This window comes from Physeter macrocephalus, chromosome 15, assembly GCF_002837175.3.
Source record: "Physeter macrocephalus isolate SW-GA chromosome 15, ASM283717v5, whole genome shotgun sequence".
In the NCBI taxonomy this organism is placed as follows: domain Eukaryota; kingdom Metazoa; phylum Chordata; class Mammalia; order Artiodactyla; family Physeteridae; genus Physeter; species Physeter macrocephalus.
Window position 1 is genome coordinate 36,281,306 of NC_041228.1, and position 14,205 is coordinate 36,295,510.

The window sequence follows — 14,205 nt, forward strand, 5'->3', positions numbered from 1 at the left end:
ATATATGGGTCTTGTTTTTGTGTCCATTCAGCAAGCCTGTGTCCTTTGGTTGGAGCATTTAATCGATTCACATTTAAGGTAATTATCGATATGTATGTTCCTATGACCATTTTGTTAATTGTTTTGGGTTTGTTTTTGTATGACCTTTTCTTCTCTTGTGTTTCCCAGTTAGAGAAGTTCCTTTAGCATTTGTTGTAGAGCTGGTTTGGTGGTGCTGAATTCTCTTACCTTTTGCTTGTCTGTAAAGCTTTTGATTTCTCCATTGAATCTGAATGAGATCCTTGCCCGGTGGAGTAATCTTGGTTGTAGGTTCTTCTGCCACTCCCTTCTGGCTTGTAGAGTTTCTGCTGAGAAATCAGCTGTTAACCTTATGGGAGTTCCCTTGTATGCTATTTGTCGTTTTTCCCTTGCTGCTTTCTTAGGCTGTCTTCATTTATTTTCATTCTTTCTTCTTTATGCTCTTCCACAGCAGTGAATTCCACCATTCTGTCTTCCAGGTCACTTATCCGTTCTTCTGCCTCAGTTACTCTGCTATTGATTCCTTGTAGTGTAGTTTTCATTTCAGTTATTTTATTGTTCATCCCTGTTTGTTTGTTCTTTAATTCTTCTAGGTCTTTGCTAAACATTTCTTGCATCTTCTGGATCTTTGCCTCCATTCTCTTTCCGAGGTCCTGGATCACCTTCACTATCATTATTCTGAATTCTTTTTCTGGAAGGTTGCCTATCTCCACTTCATTTAGTTGTTTTTCTGGGGTTTTATCTTGTTCCTTCACCTGGTACATAGCCCACTGCCTTTTCACCTTGTCTATCTTTCTGTGAATGTGGTTTTTGTTCCAAAGGCTGCAGGTTGTAGTTCTTGCTTCTGCTGTCTGCCCTCTGGTGGATGAGGCTATGTAAGAGGCTTGTGCAAGATTCCTGATGGGAGGGACTGGTGGAGGGTAGAGCTGACTGTTGCTCTAGTGGGCAGAGCTCAGTAAAACTTTAATCTGCTTGACTGCTGATGGGTGGGGCTGGGTTCCCTGCCTGTTGGTTGTTTGGCCTGAGGCAACCCAACACTGGAACCTACCTGGGCTCTTTGGTGGGGCTAATGGCAGACTCTGGGAGGGCTCACGCCAAGGAGTACTTCGCAGAACTTCTGCTGCCAGTGTCCTTGTCCCCACGGTGAGTCACAGCCACCCCCCTCCTCTGCAGGAGACCCTCCAACACTAGCAAGTAGGTCTGGTTCAGTCTCCCCTGGGGTCACTGCTCCTTCCCCTGGGTCCCGACGTGCACACTACTTTGTGTGTGCCCTCCAAGAGTGGAGTCTCTGTTTCCCCCAGTCCTGTCGAAGTCCTGCAATCAAATCCCACTAGCCTTCAAAGTCTGATTCTCTAGGAATTCCTCCTCCCATTGCCGGACCCCCAGGTTGGAAACCTGACGTGGGGCTCAGAACCTTCATTCCAGTGGGTGGACTTCTGTGGTATAAGTGTTCTCCAGTCTGTGAGTCACCCACCCAGCAGTTATGGGATTTGATTTTACTGTGATTGCGCCCCTCCTACCATCTCATTGTGGCCTGTCCTTTGTCTTTGGATGTGGGGTATCTTTTTTGGTGAGTTCCAGTGTCTTCCTGTCGATGATTGTCCAGCAGCTAGTTGTGATTCTGGTGTTCTCGCAAGAGGGAGTGAGAGCACATCCTTCTATTCCACCATCTAGGTTCAGGGCCCCCATGAATCATTTTCTGATCTCTCCAAAAAGATAAAATTCTTATCTTCTTTGAATCTAGTGTTTATTCATACCTTTCTTATGGTATTTAAAGCATATTTTCTTTGTATTAAATTCTTGTTGTCCACCATTAACAAGTTCCTTAAGAGCAGAATTGTTTTATTCACCTCTCTGCCTCTTTTAGCAGAATGTCTTGTGCATGATAGATAATGCAGCAAGTATTAATTGAATTGCTGAATTAATAATGATTATCACATGATATGATAATGAATCATATAATGATATATAATAGTTATAATGAATGAGAATTAAGATATGCATGCATGTATGTGTATATACATACACATATGTTAGGTGTTTAAGGGCAGAAGATTTTGGCCTTTAGAGTTGAAATATGCATCACTTTATGATTAAGTGGTATATTACTACATGCAGAAAGTAAACAATACATTCCAATTTTTATGTGCTAGGGTGGCAAAGATATTTAATTTTTGTGTATGTTGGTATTCAAAAGAGGGAAATATATGTTCAAAACATAGTACTTAAAAAAAAATTATTTATTTATTTATGGCTGGAGTCAGGTCTTCATTGCTGCATGCAGACTTTCTTTCCTTTTTATTTATTTATTTTTTCAGGCTTTCTTTAGTTGTGACAAGCGGGGGCTACTCTTCGTTGCAGTGCACAGGCTTCTCATTGCAGTGGCTTGTCTTGTTGCGGAGCATGGGCTCTAGGTGCGCGGGCTTCAGTAGTTGTGACACGTGAGCTCAGTAATTGTGGCTCATGGGCCCTAGAGCGCAGGCTCAGTAGTTGTGGCACATGGGCTTAGTTGCTCCATGGCATGTGGGATGTTCCCAGACCAGGGCTCGAACCTGTGTCCCTGCATTGTCAGGTGGGTTCTAAACCACTGCGCCACCAGGGAAGCCCTATACTACTTATTTTAAAGGAAAAATGTATTTTATTTCTTTTTTTTCTCCAGCTTTATTGGGATAGAATTGACATATAACATCATGTAAGTTTAAGTTGTACAACATGTTATTTTGATACACTTATATAATGCAAAATGATTACCACCATACTCTTAGCTAATATCTCCATCCTATCACATAATTACTACTACTTTTTTTGTTGGTGAAAACATTTAAGATTTACTCTCTTAGGGCTTCCCTGGTGGTGCAGTGGTTGAGGGTCCGCCTGCCGATGCAGGGGACACAGGTTTGTGCCCCGGTCCGGGAGGATCCCACATGCCGCGGAGCGGCTGGGCCTGTGAGCCGTGGTCGCTGAGCCTACGTGTCCAGAGCCTGTGCTCCGCAACGGGAGAGGCCACACCAGTGACAGGCCCGCGTACCACAAAAAAAAAAAAAAAAAAAAAAAAGCTTTACTCTCTTAGCAACTTTCTTTTTTTTTTAAAATTAATTAATTTATTTATGTTTTATTTTTGGCTGTGTTGGGTCTTTGTTGCTGCATGCAGGCTTTCTCTAGTTGTGGCGAGCTGGGGCTACTTTTTGTTGCCGTGCGTGGGCTTCTCATTGCAGTGGCTTCTCTTGTTGTGGAGCACAGGCTCTCGGTGCATGGGCTTCAATAGTTGTGGCACGCAGGCTCAGTAGTTGTGGCTCGCGAGCTCTAGAGCGCAGGCTTAGTAGTTGTGGCGCACGGGCTCAGCTGCTCCGCGGCATGTGGGATCTTCCCGGACCAGGGCTCGAACCTGTGTCCCCTGCATTGGCAGGTGGATTTTTAACCACTGAGCCACCAGGGAAGTCCCTCTTAGCAACTTTCAAGTATATAATACAGTATTATTAGCTATAATCACCATGCTGTACATTAGATCCCCAGAACTTGTTAATCTTAGATTAACTGAATGTAATTTTATTTCTTGAATGTTTTCATGTGTTTTGGTAAATATTAATGACTTGAAGCTTATTTGGGTGTCACCTGAGAAGAGCTGAATGATCTTATATGTTTAAAATAAATATTTTAATAATAATAAAGTCATGGGTTAAGAACAAAACAATTATGATCTGGGTGATCTTATTGAAGTACACATCTTGAGTGTGTCTCTCATTTGTTTAAAATCTTAATTGAATTGATGAATTAATAATAATTGGTTACCATATAAGATAAATTTTATCCAAATCTGTTTTCTTTTTCAGCTGATATCAAATAAATTTATCCAAATCTCAGTTTACTCTTTAAGCTGATATGCTAGAGTACTTCGAATATAGCTGTTTGCTTTTGAGAGGGTTAAAACTGAGCCACTGCCCCTTTCATACTCCCTTTGCTCCAGCCCTCTAACCAGTATCCCTCTCCCATGGCAATGCTGCTTTCTCCTTCGGATTATCATTCTCTCTCTTCCCCTCTGCCTCACTCCTGTTTGCCTTTTAAAATTCTGCTCAGTGGACACCAGGGCTGATCACCTTCCCCCCACTCCCTGGCTGGTTATGTCACACTCCGGAGACCCTTTGTATCTGTGTTCTCACAGCATTTATCAGAACTTTTATGCTTTCCTTGTTAGCCAGTGAAGTCCTCTGACCTGTGTCTGAGTCCCCAGTACTTAGTCTATTCCCTAAGCACCGAATAGAAGTTCACTGTTTGCCAAAAGTCTTCCCTGCCACCTCTCCTATGCCTAGCCTGGGTTAGGTGTACATGGGGTGCCCTGGGGCGCAGAGAGCGGGAGCTCTGTGTCATTGTTGAAAACGAGGGGTTGTCAAGACTGCTGTCACGAAAGGCCTCTTTTTCCCTTATTCTCTGCTGCCAGGGAAATGTACACTGCTGCCTCTCTCCTTTTGTACTGATATAGAGGATAATCTGCACTCATTTTCAAGTTACTTTGTAAGTGCTTTTGAATTGTTTCATGAGGAGTGTAAATGTGCCAAGGGCAGGGGCTGTTCTTTCTACCACTCTCTAGTGCTCTAGAGTCTACTAGTATAATCAGAGACACAGTAAATGTTGACTAAATGGGCTGTGGAATCCTGAGACAGTGACCTCAGTTTAAAATATTTATAGATCTTTATTGTTGGTGGCTCATTTTTAATTTGGCCAGCAAGTGAACCATGTATATTACAGACATTATCTCATTATATTAAGAGCAATGCTATGAGAGTGGTACCATTATTATTTGCTTTTTATCCCCCGCTTAAAAGAGTTTAAGATAAGGCTTAAAAGAGTTTAAAATTGTGTTCATCCCCACTAGTGAATTTAGGGCTGAGGTTAAAATGATGGCTGTTTGACACCAGATATTTAGACTTGGCTTTCTGCCTGTTTATACTAACCTGAGTAGTATCCCTCACCTATGGCAGCAAACCTTTGGTTCTCCTGCTCCCTGATTATTAGAGAATCACTTGCTGTTGGTTTGGCTTCAGGTAAGGAGATAGGAAATTCAAACTAATGGACATTTTATTTTTCCTGATCACTGATGCCTGACTGGCAGATCAAAAATTAAGATCTTCCAGCAATCCCACTCCTGGGCATATATCCAGAAAAGAGGAAAGCTCTAATTTGAAAAGATAATGCACCCCAGTGTTCACAGTGGCACTATTTACAATAGCCAAAACATGGAAGCAACCTAAGTATCCATCAACGGATGAATGTATAAAGAATATGTGGTATACACACACACACACACACACACACACACACACACACACACACACAATGCAATATTACTCAGCCATAAAAAAGAATGAAATAATGCCATTTGCAGCAACATGGATGGACCTAGAGATGATCATACTAAGTGAAGTAAGTCAGACAAAGACAAGTATTATATGATATGTGGAATCTAAAAAACAGTACAAATGAACTTATTTACAAAAGAGAAACAGACTCACAGACATAGAAAACAAACTTTTGGTTACCAAAGGGGAAGGGGGGGAGGGATAAATTGGGAGTATGGGATGCACAATACCATATATAAAATAGATAAACAACAAGGATTTACTGTATAGCACGGAGCTATATTCAGTGTCTTGTAATAAACTATAATGGAAAAGAATAAAATATATGTATATTCACATATATGTATAACTGAATCACTTTGCTGTACACCTGAAACTAATACAATACTGTAAATTAACTATACTTCAATTTTTTAAAATTATGAGATCTTTTATTTTGACCAATCTACTAATGTTCTTTATAACTTTTTTAAAAAGACTTTTTTAGAGCAGTTTTAGGTTCACAGCAAAATTAAGAGGAAGTTACAGAGATTTCCCATAGACTCCCCTTCCCCACACTTGCATAGCCACCCCATTATCAACATCTCCACCAGAGCAGTACATTTGCTGTAATCATTTGATGAATCTACATATACCATTATAATCACCCAAAGTCCATAGTTTACCTTAGGTAGGGTTCACTCTTGGTGGTGTACATTCTATGGGTTTGGACAAATGTATAATGACTTGTATCCACCATTATAATATTTTAGTGCCACTAAAATATAATATTTTTAGTGCCACTGCCCTAAAAATCCTTGGTGCTCTGCCTATTCACCTCTCTCTCCACTAACCTCTGGCAACCACCAATCTTTTTACTGTCTCCATAGTTTTCCTGTTTCCAGAATGTCATGTAGTTGGAATCATACGGTATGTAACCTTTTTCAGGTTGGCTTTTTACTTAGTAATATGCATTAAGGTACTTCCATGTTTTTCTGTGGCTTGATAGCTCATTTCTTTAGCACTGAGTAATATTCCATTGTCTGCATGTACCAGAGTTAATCTATCTACCGAAGGGCATCTTAGTTGCTTCCAAGTTTTGCCAATTATGAATAAAGCTGCTATAAACATCCATGTGAAGGTTTTTGTGTGGACATAAGTTTTCAACTCCTTTGGGTAAATACCAAGGAGCACAATTGTTGGATCATGTGGTAAGAGTATGTTTAGTTTTATAAGAAAACACCAAACTGTCTTCCAAAGTGGCTATAACATTTTGCCATCTCACCAGCAATGTTGTGGTTAGTTCCTGTTGGTCCACATCCTCACCAGCATTTGGTGTTGTCAGCGTTTGGATTTTGACCTTTTGAAAAGGTTTGTAGTGGTATCTTATTGTTGTTTTATTTCATAACTTCCAATTATAAAATCTTTTTTCTTCATTAAATATAATTCACTAATTTAACACATATTTATTGAGCATTTACTATATCATGGCAGGTTTTGTTCTAGGTGCTGGGCCTGCAGGAGAGCCCCACACAGGTCAAAAAATCCCTTAGAGCTCAAATTCATTTTTTAAAAAAAGTAGAGGAGGGGAGAAAAAAAAGGAGGAGAAAAAGGAAAAAATAATGTATTCTCTATTTGTAAAAATTACAAAACCCTAGAGCAATATTAGAGTTTTAAAACTTTAGGGAAGCATTAAAAAATTGAATTATCTCATCAGTTTGTGAAAGAAACAAAGTAATGTAATGGAATATATTGACAATTAGAATAAATCTAAACCAGCAGGTCCAGAGGGTAGTTATCTTGAATAAGTTAAGAAATTGCCTAATGAATGTATTAAACTAATTATGTTCCTTCTTCAAAAAATTATGAACTGTTAAATGAAAAAATTAAAAAAAGAATGCTGTTTTCTAGTTAAATGTGATACGGAGTGTATGTAGTTGTTATCCAGTATTGATATGTAATTTCACAAAAAGGAAAGAATCAGTGATTATCAAAAAGAAAATGTAAAGAAACAATATGTAAATGTTATAACTGCCACAACTGCAGTTATTTTAGGGATTGGAATGGGGGATGGTATTGTATATCATCAGATGTTGAGTTGCCATCCAGCTCCTAGGAAAAACATTCTACTGCATTATCCTGTCATTTTGATTCATTTATTCATGAATAAAAATGATTCATGTAAAAATTAAGGATATAGTTTAGCTATGTGGAAGTAAGTGAAAACAACCCAAATGAGAACAAGCAAAGGCTATTTATTCAGAGCTTGTTTTAGCAAAGGAGTCAGCCACCATCATTTGCATGTGGCAGTGGCTCAAAGGCAGGCAAGAGAGTGGGAAAGCTGTATAGTGAAAAAAGGGGAGAACTTCAGGTATGCTCTGATTGGAGTTTGTTAACAGGGGAAGCTGGAAGTGGGCTATCTAGAATCCAACAGGCATCCTATGTTACTAGTTAGGGAAGCATATTTGGTTTTCTCTGATTGGTCCTGAGTTGGAAGTGAGGGCAAAAATGAGAGAAACTGGCAGTTATTGATGAAGTCCTGACCATTTGGGGCTTATTGCTGCAGAAGTTGTGGCTTGACTTCCCAGGTTGGTTGCTAGAGGTTATTAAAGTTCTGTAGTCATATATGGTCTGGCCATTGTCCATCTGTACAGTCAGACTTTCTATTAAATATCCCATTACTATCAAAAATTAAAATCACAGTGGTAATATTAATTTCATCCCGTTGATGCTATTCCTGTTCACATTTAGAAAGGTTTGGAACTAGGCTTAAGTTTGACCCTACCACACCAAACCCAAGGAAGGACCAATATGTTTAAATCACTAAACAGGTAGGATGCCTGAAAAATCTGCTCTTGATTGTCAAGGAGATACATACACATACACTCCAGTCTCTCCAGCAGTACCTGTGAGAATCGTTGGATAAATCCCTGTAGCTTCTCACCCTGAGCAGGCTACAAAGAGTAGCCCTAATGCAAATTAATCCTTGCAATTCAGATCAGCCCTTGTGACTTTTGGTTTAGGATTCATATTTGGAGACCTGATCATTTTTCTTTGTCTACAGCACCTTTACATGATATCACTTCTGTCCTGTTCTGCAGTTGCATCACAGTTTTAGCTATTTTGCAGGGAGACTGTCTGAGATGCTCTCCAAGATTCCCCCCAATTGACTTTAGGTGTACTACAAAGTCTATGTTTTAGTAAGTCTATCCCAAATACATCCTTCAAATTCTCTAATAATATGTCCAGAATCAGAAGAGAATAAACAAAAACTTAATTTCATTTATGTAGATATAGGTCTTATTACAAACTTGTGGTTTTGAACTGCCTAGGTTTTCAACAATGGTATAGACTAGTAGTAAGAAAAAAAAACAAAAACAAGGCCTCTTTGGAAATACTAGCTAGTTTGGGGAGCAAAAACATAATAAAATGTGTTAAAAGTAAGTAAAACACAGTCATCAGGGAAATACAAATCAAAACCACAAAGAGATACCACTTCACACCCAGTAGGATGGCTAGAATCAAAAAGACAGATGGTAACAAGTGTGAGTGAAGCTGTGGTAAAATCAGAACCCTCATCCACTGCTGGTGGTAATATAAGATGGTACAGCCAATTTGGAAAATAATCTTGTAGTTCCTTAAACAGGGTTGCCAAACAAACATAGCATTACCACATTACCTAGCAATTCCACTCCTAGGTATATATCCAAGAGAAATGAAAACATGTCCACACAAAAACCTGTACACAAATGCTCATAGCAGCATTATTCATAATAGCTAAAAAGTAGAAATAATCCAAATGACTATCAACTGATGAATGGACAAATTGTGGCATAGCCATACAATTGAATATTATTCAGCAACAAAAAGGAATGAAGAACTGATTCATGCCACAACATGGATGACTCTTAAAAACATTATGCTAAGTGAAAGAAACCAGTCACAAAAGACCAACATGTGGTGTGATTCTATTTATATGAAATGTCCAGAATAGGCAAATATATAGAGATAGAAGGTAGATTAGTGGGTTCATAGGGTTTGGGTGGGGACAGGATAATAGGGGTGACAGCTAAGAGTATGAGGTTTCTTTGAGGTGATGAAAATGTTCTAAAATTGATTGTGGTGATGGTTGCACAACTCTGAATATATTAAAAACCACTGAATCATACAGTTTGAATAGGTGAATTTTATGATATGTGAATTCCATCTCAAGAAAACTGTTACCAAAAATAAATCATCAAAACATTAGAACAGCTTCTTATCTAAGCATTTGGGTTCAAGTAACTGCCTTTATGATTCTTATGCTGTTTTTCTAAATCTCTAATTAGATTATTTTTAGCGAGAAAAGCTGCCTAGCCTGGTTGTTGGAGCAAAGCCTTTGGATGAGACAGGCCTGGATCAGTTGGTGGTTTCAACACTTTCAGGCTTTGCTGATCTTCGAGCAAATTTTATAAGTCCAAGTCTCAGTTTCTTAAATTGTTGAGGATAATATCAATCTCCCATGGTTATGGTTATTGTTAGAGGCCCACAGCATGTGCAATAAGTGTTAGCCACACTTAATGTGAAGACAAATAATTGACTTCTCATCAGCATGGCTACCTAAAACAGGAATTAACATATCTTGTCTGTGAGCAGGGCAGAATGACTGCAATGGAGAGATGTTTCAACAAATATGTACTGAGCAGTGGCACTCAGTAGTGGGTGCTGGGTGGGGGGTTGTTAAAAGAACATGAATCTCCTTCACCCCCAGGAGTTTACTGTCTGGTGAGTGGCACTGAGAGTAGAGGGTATCCCTTTAAGACATGAGTTTGTACTAACTACATAGGAGCAAAACGAGAGGTCAATGAAAGGAGCTCACATGAAGGTATTCTGGAGATGACACCCAAGCTGAGTATTGAAGAATGAGAAAATTTAGCCTGATAAAGAAAGGCCAGAAGGGCTTCCCCGGTGACAGAAAAATGGTGCAAGCAAATGCCTGAAAAACCCGTTTGTATGTCGACTCTCAAATTTATATCTCCCAAGTTCCAGGCTTCTATATCAACTGCAAACTCAAAATCTTTGCTTCGGATGGCTAATAGGCTTCTTAACCTCTTTCCTACCTGTGTTCCTCTCACAGCTTTCTCCATCTCCAATGATTGCAACTCCATCCTCCCAGCTGCTCATGGCAAAAACCTTGGAATTATTCTCAACTTTCATTCCAACATCCACTTTGTCAGGGAATCATCTTGGCCCTACCTTTAAATATATGCAGAATTTGAGTCCATCTCAAACCTGTTACTCAAACCTGCTACTACCCTGCTCTGAGCCACCCGCTCTTGCCTGCTACTACCTGGCCCATCTGCATTCGCTATACAGCACCCAGAGTGATCATTTTCAAATAAAAGTAAAATCGTGGTACTTCTTTGTTCAAACTCCTATAGTTCATGTTTCACTGAGAATGAAAGCCAGAGTTCTTACAAGGGCCGACAAAGCCCTTGTTGATTTGTTCCCTCACACATTCCTTTCCTGTTCTCCTCACTAGTCTCCCGTGACTTCATTTGGCCCGCTGATTCTGTGTGGCCAAGGTAGTGGTTTATTGCTTTATTTTTTTGTCTTTGCCTATGTACTGCTGAAGAGGAAATAAATATAACTAAGCAGGTGTTACGGTTTCTTGCAGTACCAGCACCCCTTGTCTTACTCCTTGTTTGCTTAAGCACTCACACACCTGCAGGCCCTAGGAGGCAAATGTGGAGCCACTGAGGGTTTCAAGTAGGTCAGATTTGCATTTGGATAATTTTGCTTTCAGCATGGAGAATGGACTTAAGGGGAACTCCACTGGAAGCAACGGCCGAGAGACAAGTTAGGAAGTTTTTTACAACACCCCAAATGGCAGCCTGTGCTAGGACTCCGGTTGTTAGTGGGAAAGGAGAGAAGATTCCAGATTCCAGAAATACTTCAAGGTAGAATTGGCAGGACCTAGTGCTTGAGTGAATATGGTGTTTCTGGCTTGAGTCACTTGGTGGAAGAAGGTATCGCTTCTGAATATGGTATTTATGTAAGAAGATGAAATTTGAAAATAAGAAATGGCAAAAAATGTGAATTTCCCTTTGGACATTTTGATTTGGAAGCATCCAGGAAGAGCGACCACGGGTAGAAATTGGATTTAGCGTTCTCAGGTTCAGGGGGAGAGGTCTGGGCTGGAACTTTGAGTTAGCCACGACGTTGCTAGAAACGCTCACTTTTTCCTAATTAGAGGTATTGTTTTTCTTTTTTCAAATTTCACTCTTCACTTAAACTCCTCTATCATTACTTTTCCGGGAACATACACTATGGGCAACCTCAGTATATTGTCCCCTCTTCATGATTCCTTTGGTAATTTTAAAATCTTAGCTATCTTGAGAATTTGGCTGCCCTAACCGATTGGAGGAAAAGTGTGAGGAAGATCTGGTTCCTAAAGCACGTGACTATTTAACTTTTTATACAGCATTCATAGAACTGAACGCGCTCAAGAGCTGTGGATGGCGAGTACTCGCCCTCCTTCGGTATCTAGAAAACTCTTCCCTTCCTTCCTCGTCTTCCCGGGACGAGCCAGAGGGGCCTCCATCCCCGCACCCGCTGGGAGCCGGTCTTTTCTTACTGTGGACGGTGTGGGCGGAGCTTGTGCGGGAAGAACAGGCCTGAGCCACAGTCACCACAGGAACGAGACCCCAGCTAGTTCGGGCTCGAAGGGCGACGCGTCTCCAGAGCCCTAGCGGTGGAAGCGCCGGGGTCTGGGCGCGCGTTGTCCCGCAGCCGTTGGCGGCGGGGCCGGCCCCTGGCCCGAGGGAGGACGGGCTGGGGCAGACGGCTTATCTTCCTCGGCCCGGGGGGGCTCGAAAGGCGCGTGACTAACCGCTGCTCGACGTTAGCATTGTCTCAGCTCCATAGCAACTCGGGCCGGGCGGGGCCGCAGCGGCCGGCGCAGTCCGGGGCCGCGCGCCGCTCCGCGTCGGCATCAGTTCCCGGGGCCTGACGGCCCGCACGGTTGCCGGGGGCGCGGGTAGCGGCGGCGGCATGACCGAGAGGCGGCTCACCGCCGGTAGGTGGGGCGGCCGGGGTCGGTGTCGGGGCCGAGGCGCGCGGGCCGCTGTTCTCGCCCGCGGGGCGGCCCCACTGCGCACCGCCTCTGGGTTTCCTTCTCTGCCCGCGCGTCCCGTAGCACTGGCTCCTGAGTTCTCTCACCGCGTTTTGTAAGGAATTTAACCCCTCACCCTTTTCCGAGTGCTTCGTTGGCCCCGTCCTATTTTATCTTGCTTAATTCTCCGTTTTGCAGCGGGAGTAATGAAGGCCTCAGTCTATTAAGGTTAACTCCAGGGTCACAGTCAATTAGTGACCAAGCTGAATTCCAGAGGCCTTTCCTCCCCACTTACACCTTGAATTCCAACTTAAAATTCAGTCCATGTGCAGAAAATGAACAGAGGGCCAAGATTTTACTGAGCTTGCCCACGTATAAAGCAGGGCTAAGTGCTGTCTCAAATTATTTCATTTACTTTAAAAGGAAATCAGATTCGAGTGAGATAATGTAATATTTTATCTTGTTTCAGAGCCACCAACTATTACAGAAGAAGGATTTGTAAGTACAATTTAGAGGGCTACTTTTTCTTTTCTTGGCTTTTTTAAAAACTGGCAAATCATAGATCATTGAAAAAAAAGCTGTTTCTTCTTTTTGCCAAATGAGTATAATAGAGGCTTCTGTTTCATAACAAGGGTGCTGAGTACAAGAATTGCTTATTTTTTAACAGGTACATTTTTAAGAAGGGGCCAACTGATTTTTATGGTATATGCTATTCATTGTTAAAGTTCTTTTACATAAATGGCCTCATTTAATTTTGCTGAACTTGTTAATGACTCCATGAGAGGTAGACTTCATCTCCATGGTTTTATTGTGATGGGGCTGTGCAGTTCCTGGTTACAGTAAACATTAGTAGGTGGCATTGATGGATAATAAGTGGTCTATTTACAGTTATAATTCCTTTAAAAATGTGCTAAATATGTTCTCAGGTCACTCTTCTGGAGAGTTGAGTAATAATAAGTACTTGGCCAAGTACGTTGTAATTGTTGTCGTTTAGGTGAGTGCTACATCTAGGGTGGTGGGCTCTGCTGTGGTTCCCGCAGTGTATTTAAGGAACTTGCCCAAGGTTATACATTAGCTAGGAGGCAGTAGAGCCTCATTCCTACTAAGGTTTGATTCCAGCAGTTCTAACCACTTCTCTAGATTATTTGCTTATGTCTTACAGCACTTATTTCTCTTGTTGGTCAATTATCTTATTTGCTTTTGACTTTTTATTCAACAAACGTGAGTGCCTCTGTATTCACAGTGCAGTTCTAGATGCTGAGGATAAGTATCCAAAAGTTCACAGTCTAGTAGGGGCTATGAGAATGGAGTCTCTCTGCTAGCTTCATTTGCTAGTACTTTCCACTTTCACCCTTCCAGACCTTTGGTCCACCACTGAGAGAGGGAGACCAAAATAGAGGCACAAAGAGTGTGTCAGAAACTCCAGCCATCTTCCTGTTGCCTTGGCATCACTCTGTGTAGTGGCATATTTCTTTAATCTGCTTCCTGAACTGTTGTTTACATCAGCAGGAGGTAGGTAAGCATTTCTGGAGATAACCCTTTCCCATACAACTCCAGCACAAACTCTCTGACAAGCACCCAGCGACATTACCCTTTGAGCTGTCTGCTAACCTCTCCAGGTCTTTTCCCAACTTATGGGAACTCATAACATCTTGAAGATTCTATTAGCCACTACACTTTCTCTTGGTTTCTTTGTACCACTGTCTCCCAGTTCTCCCATCTCTCTCTTTTTTTCTTTTCTTTTTTTTTTTTTTTTTGCGG

General features: G+C 41.3%; 1 protein-coding gene across 1 annotated transcript in view; it reads left to right on the forward strand.

Annotated features, from left to right (window-relative positions):
• Positions 1 to 12,383: 12,383 nt before the first annotated feature.
• The window catches only part of RGS22 (regulator of G protein signaling 22), a 174,359-nt gene continuing 172,537 nt past the window's right edge, over positions 12,384 to 14,205 (forward strand). The window contains exons 1-2 of the mRNA XM_024115883.1: positions 12,384 to 12,408; positions 12,914 to 12,942. Of these exons, the coding sequence (XP_023971651.1) occupies positions 12,384 to 12,408; positions 12,914 to 12,942 (54 nt within the window). The remainder of the gene's footprint in view (positions 12,409 to 12,913; positions 12,943 to 14,205) is intronic.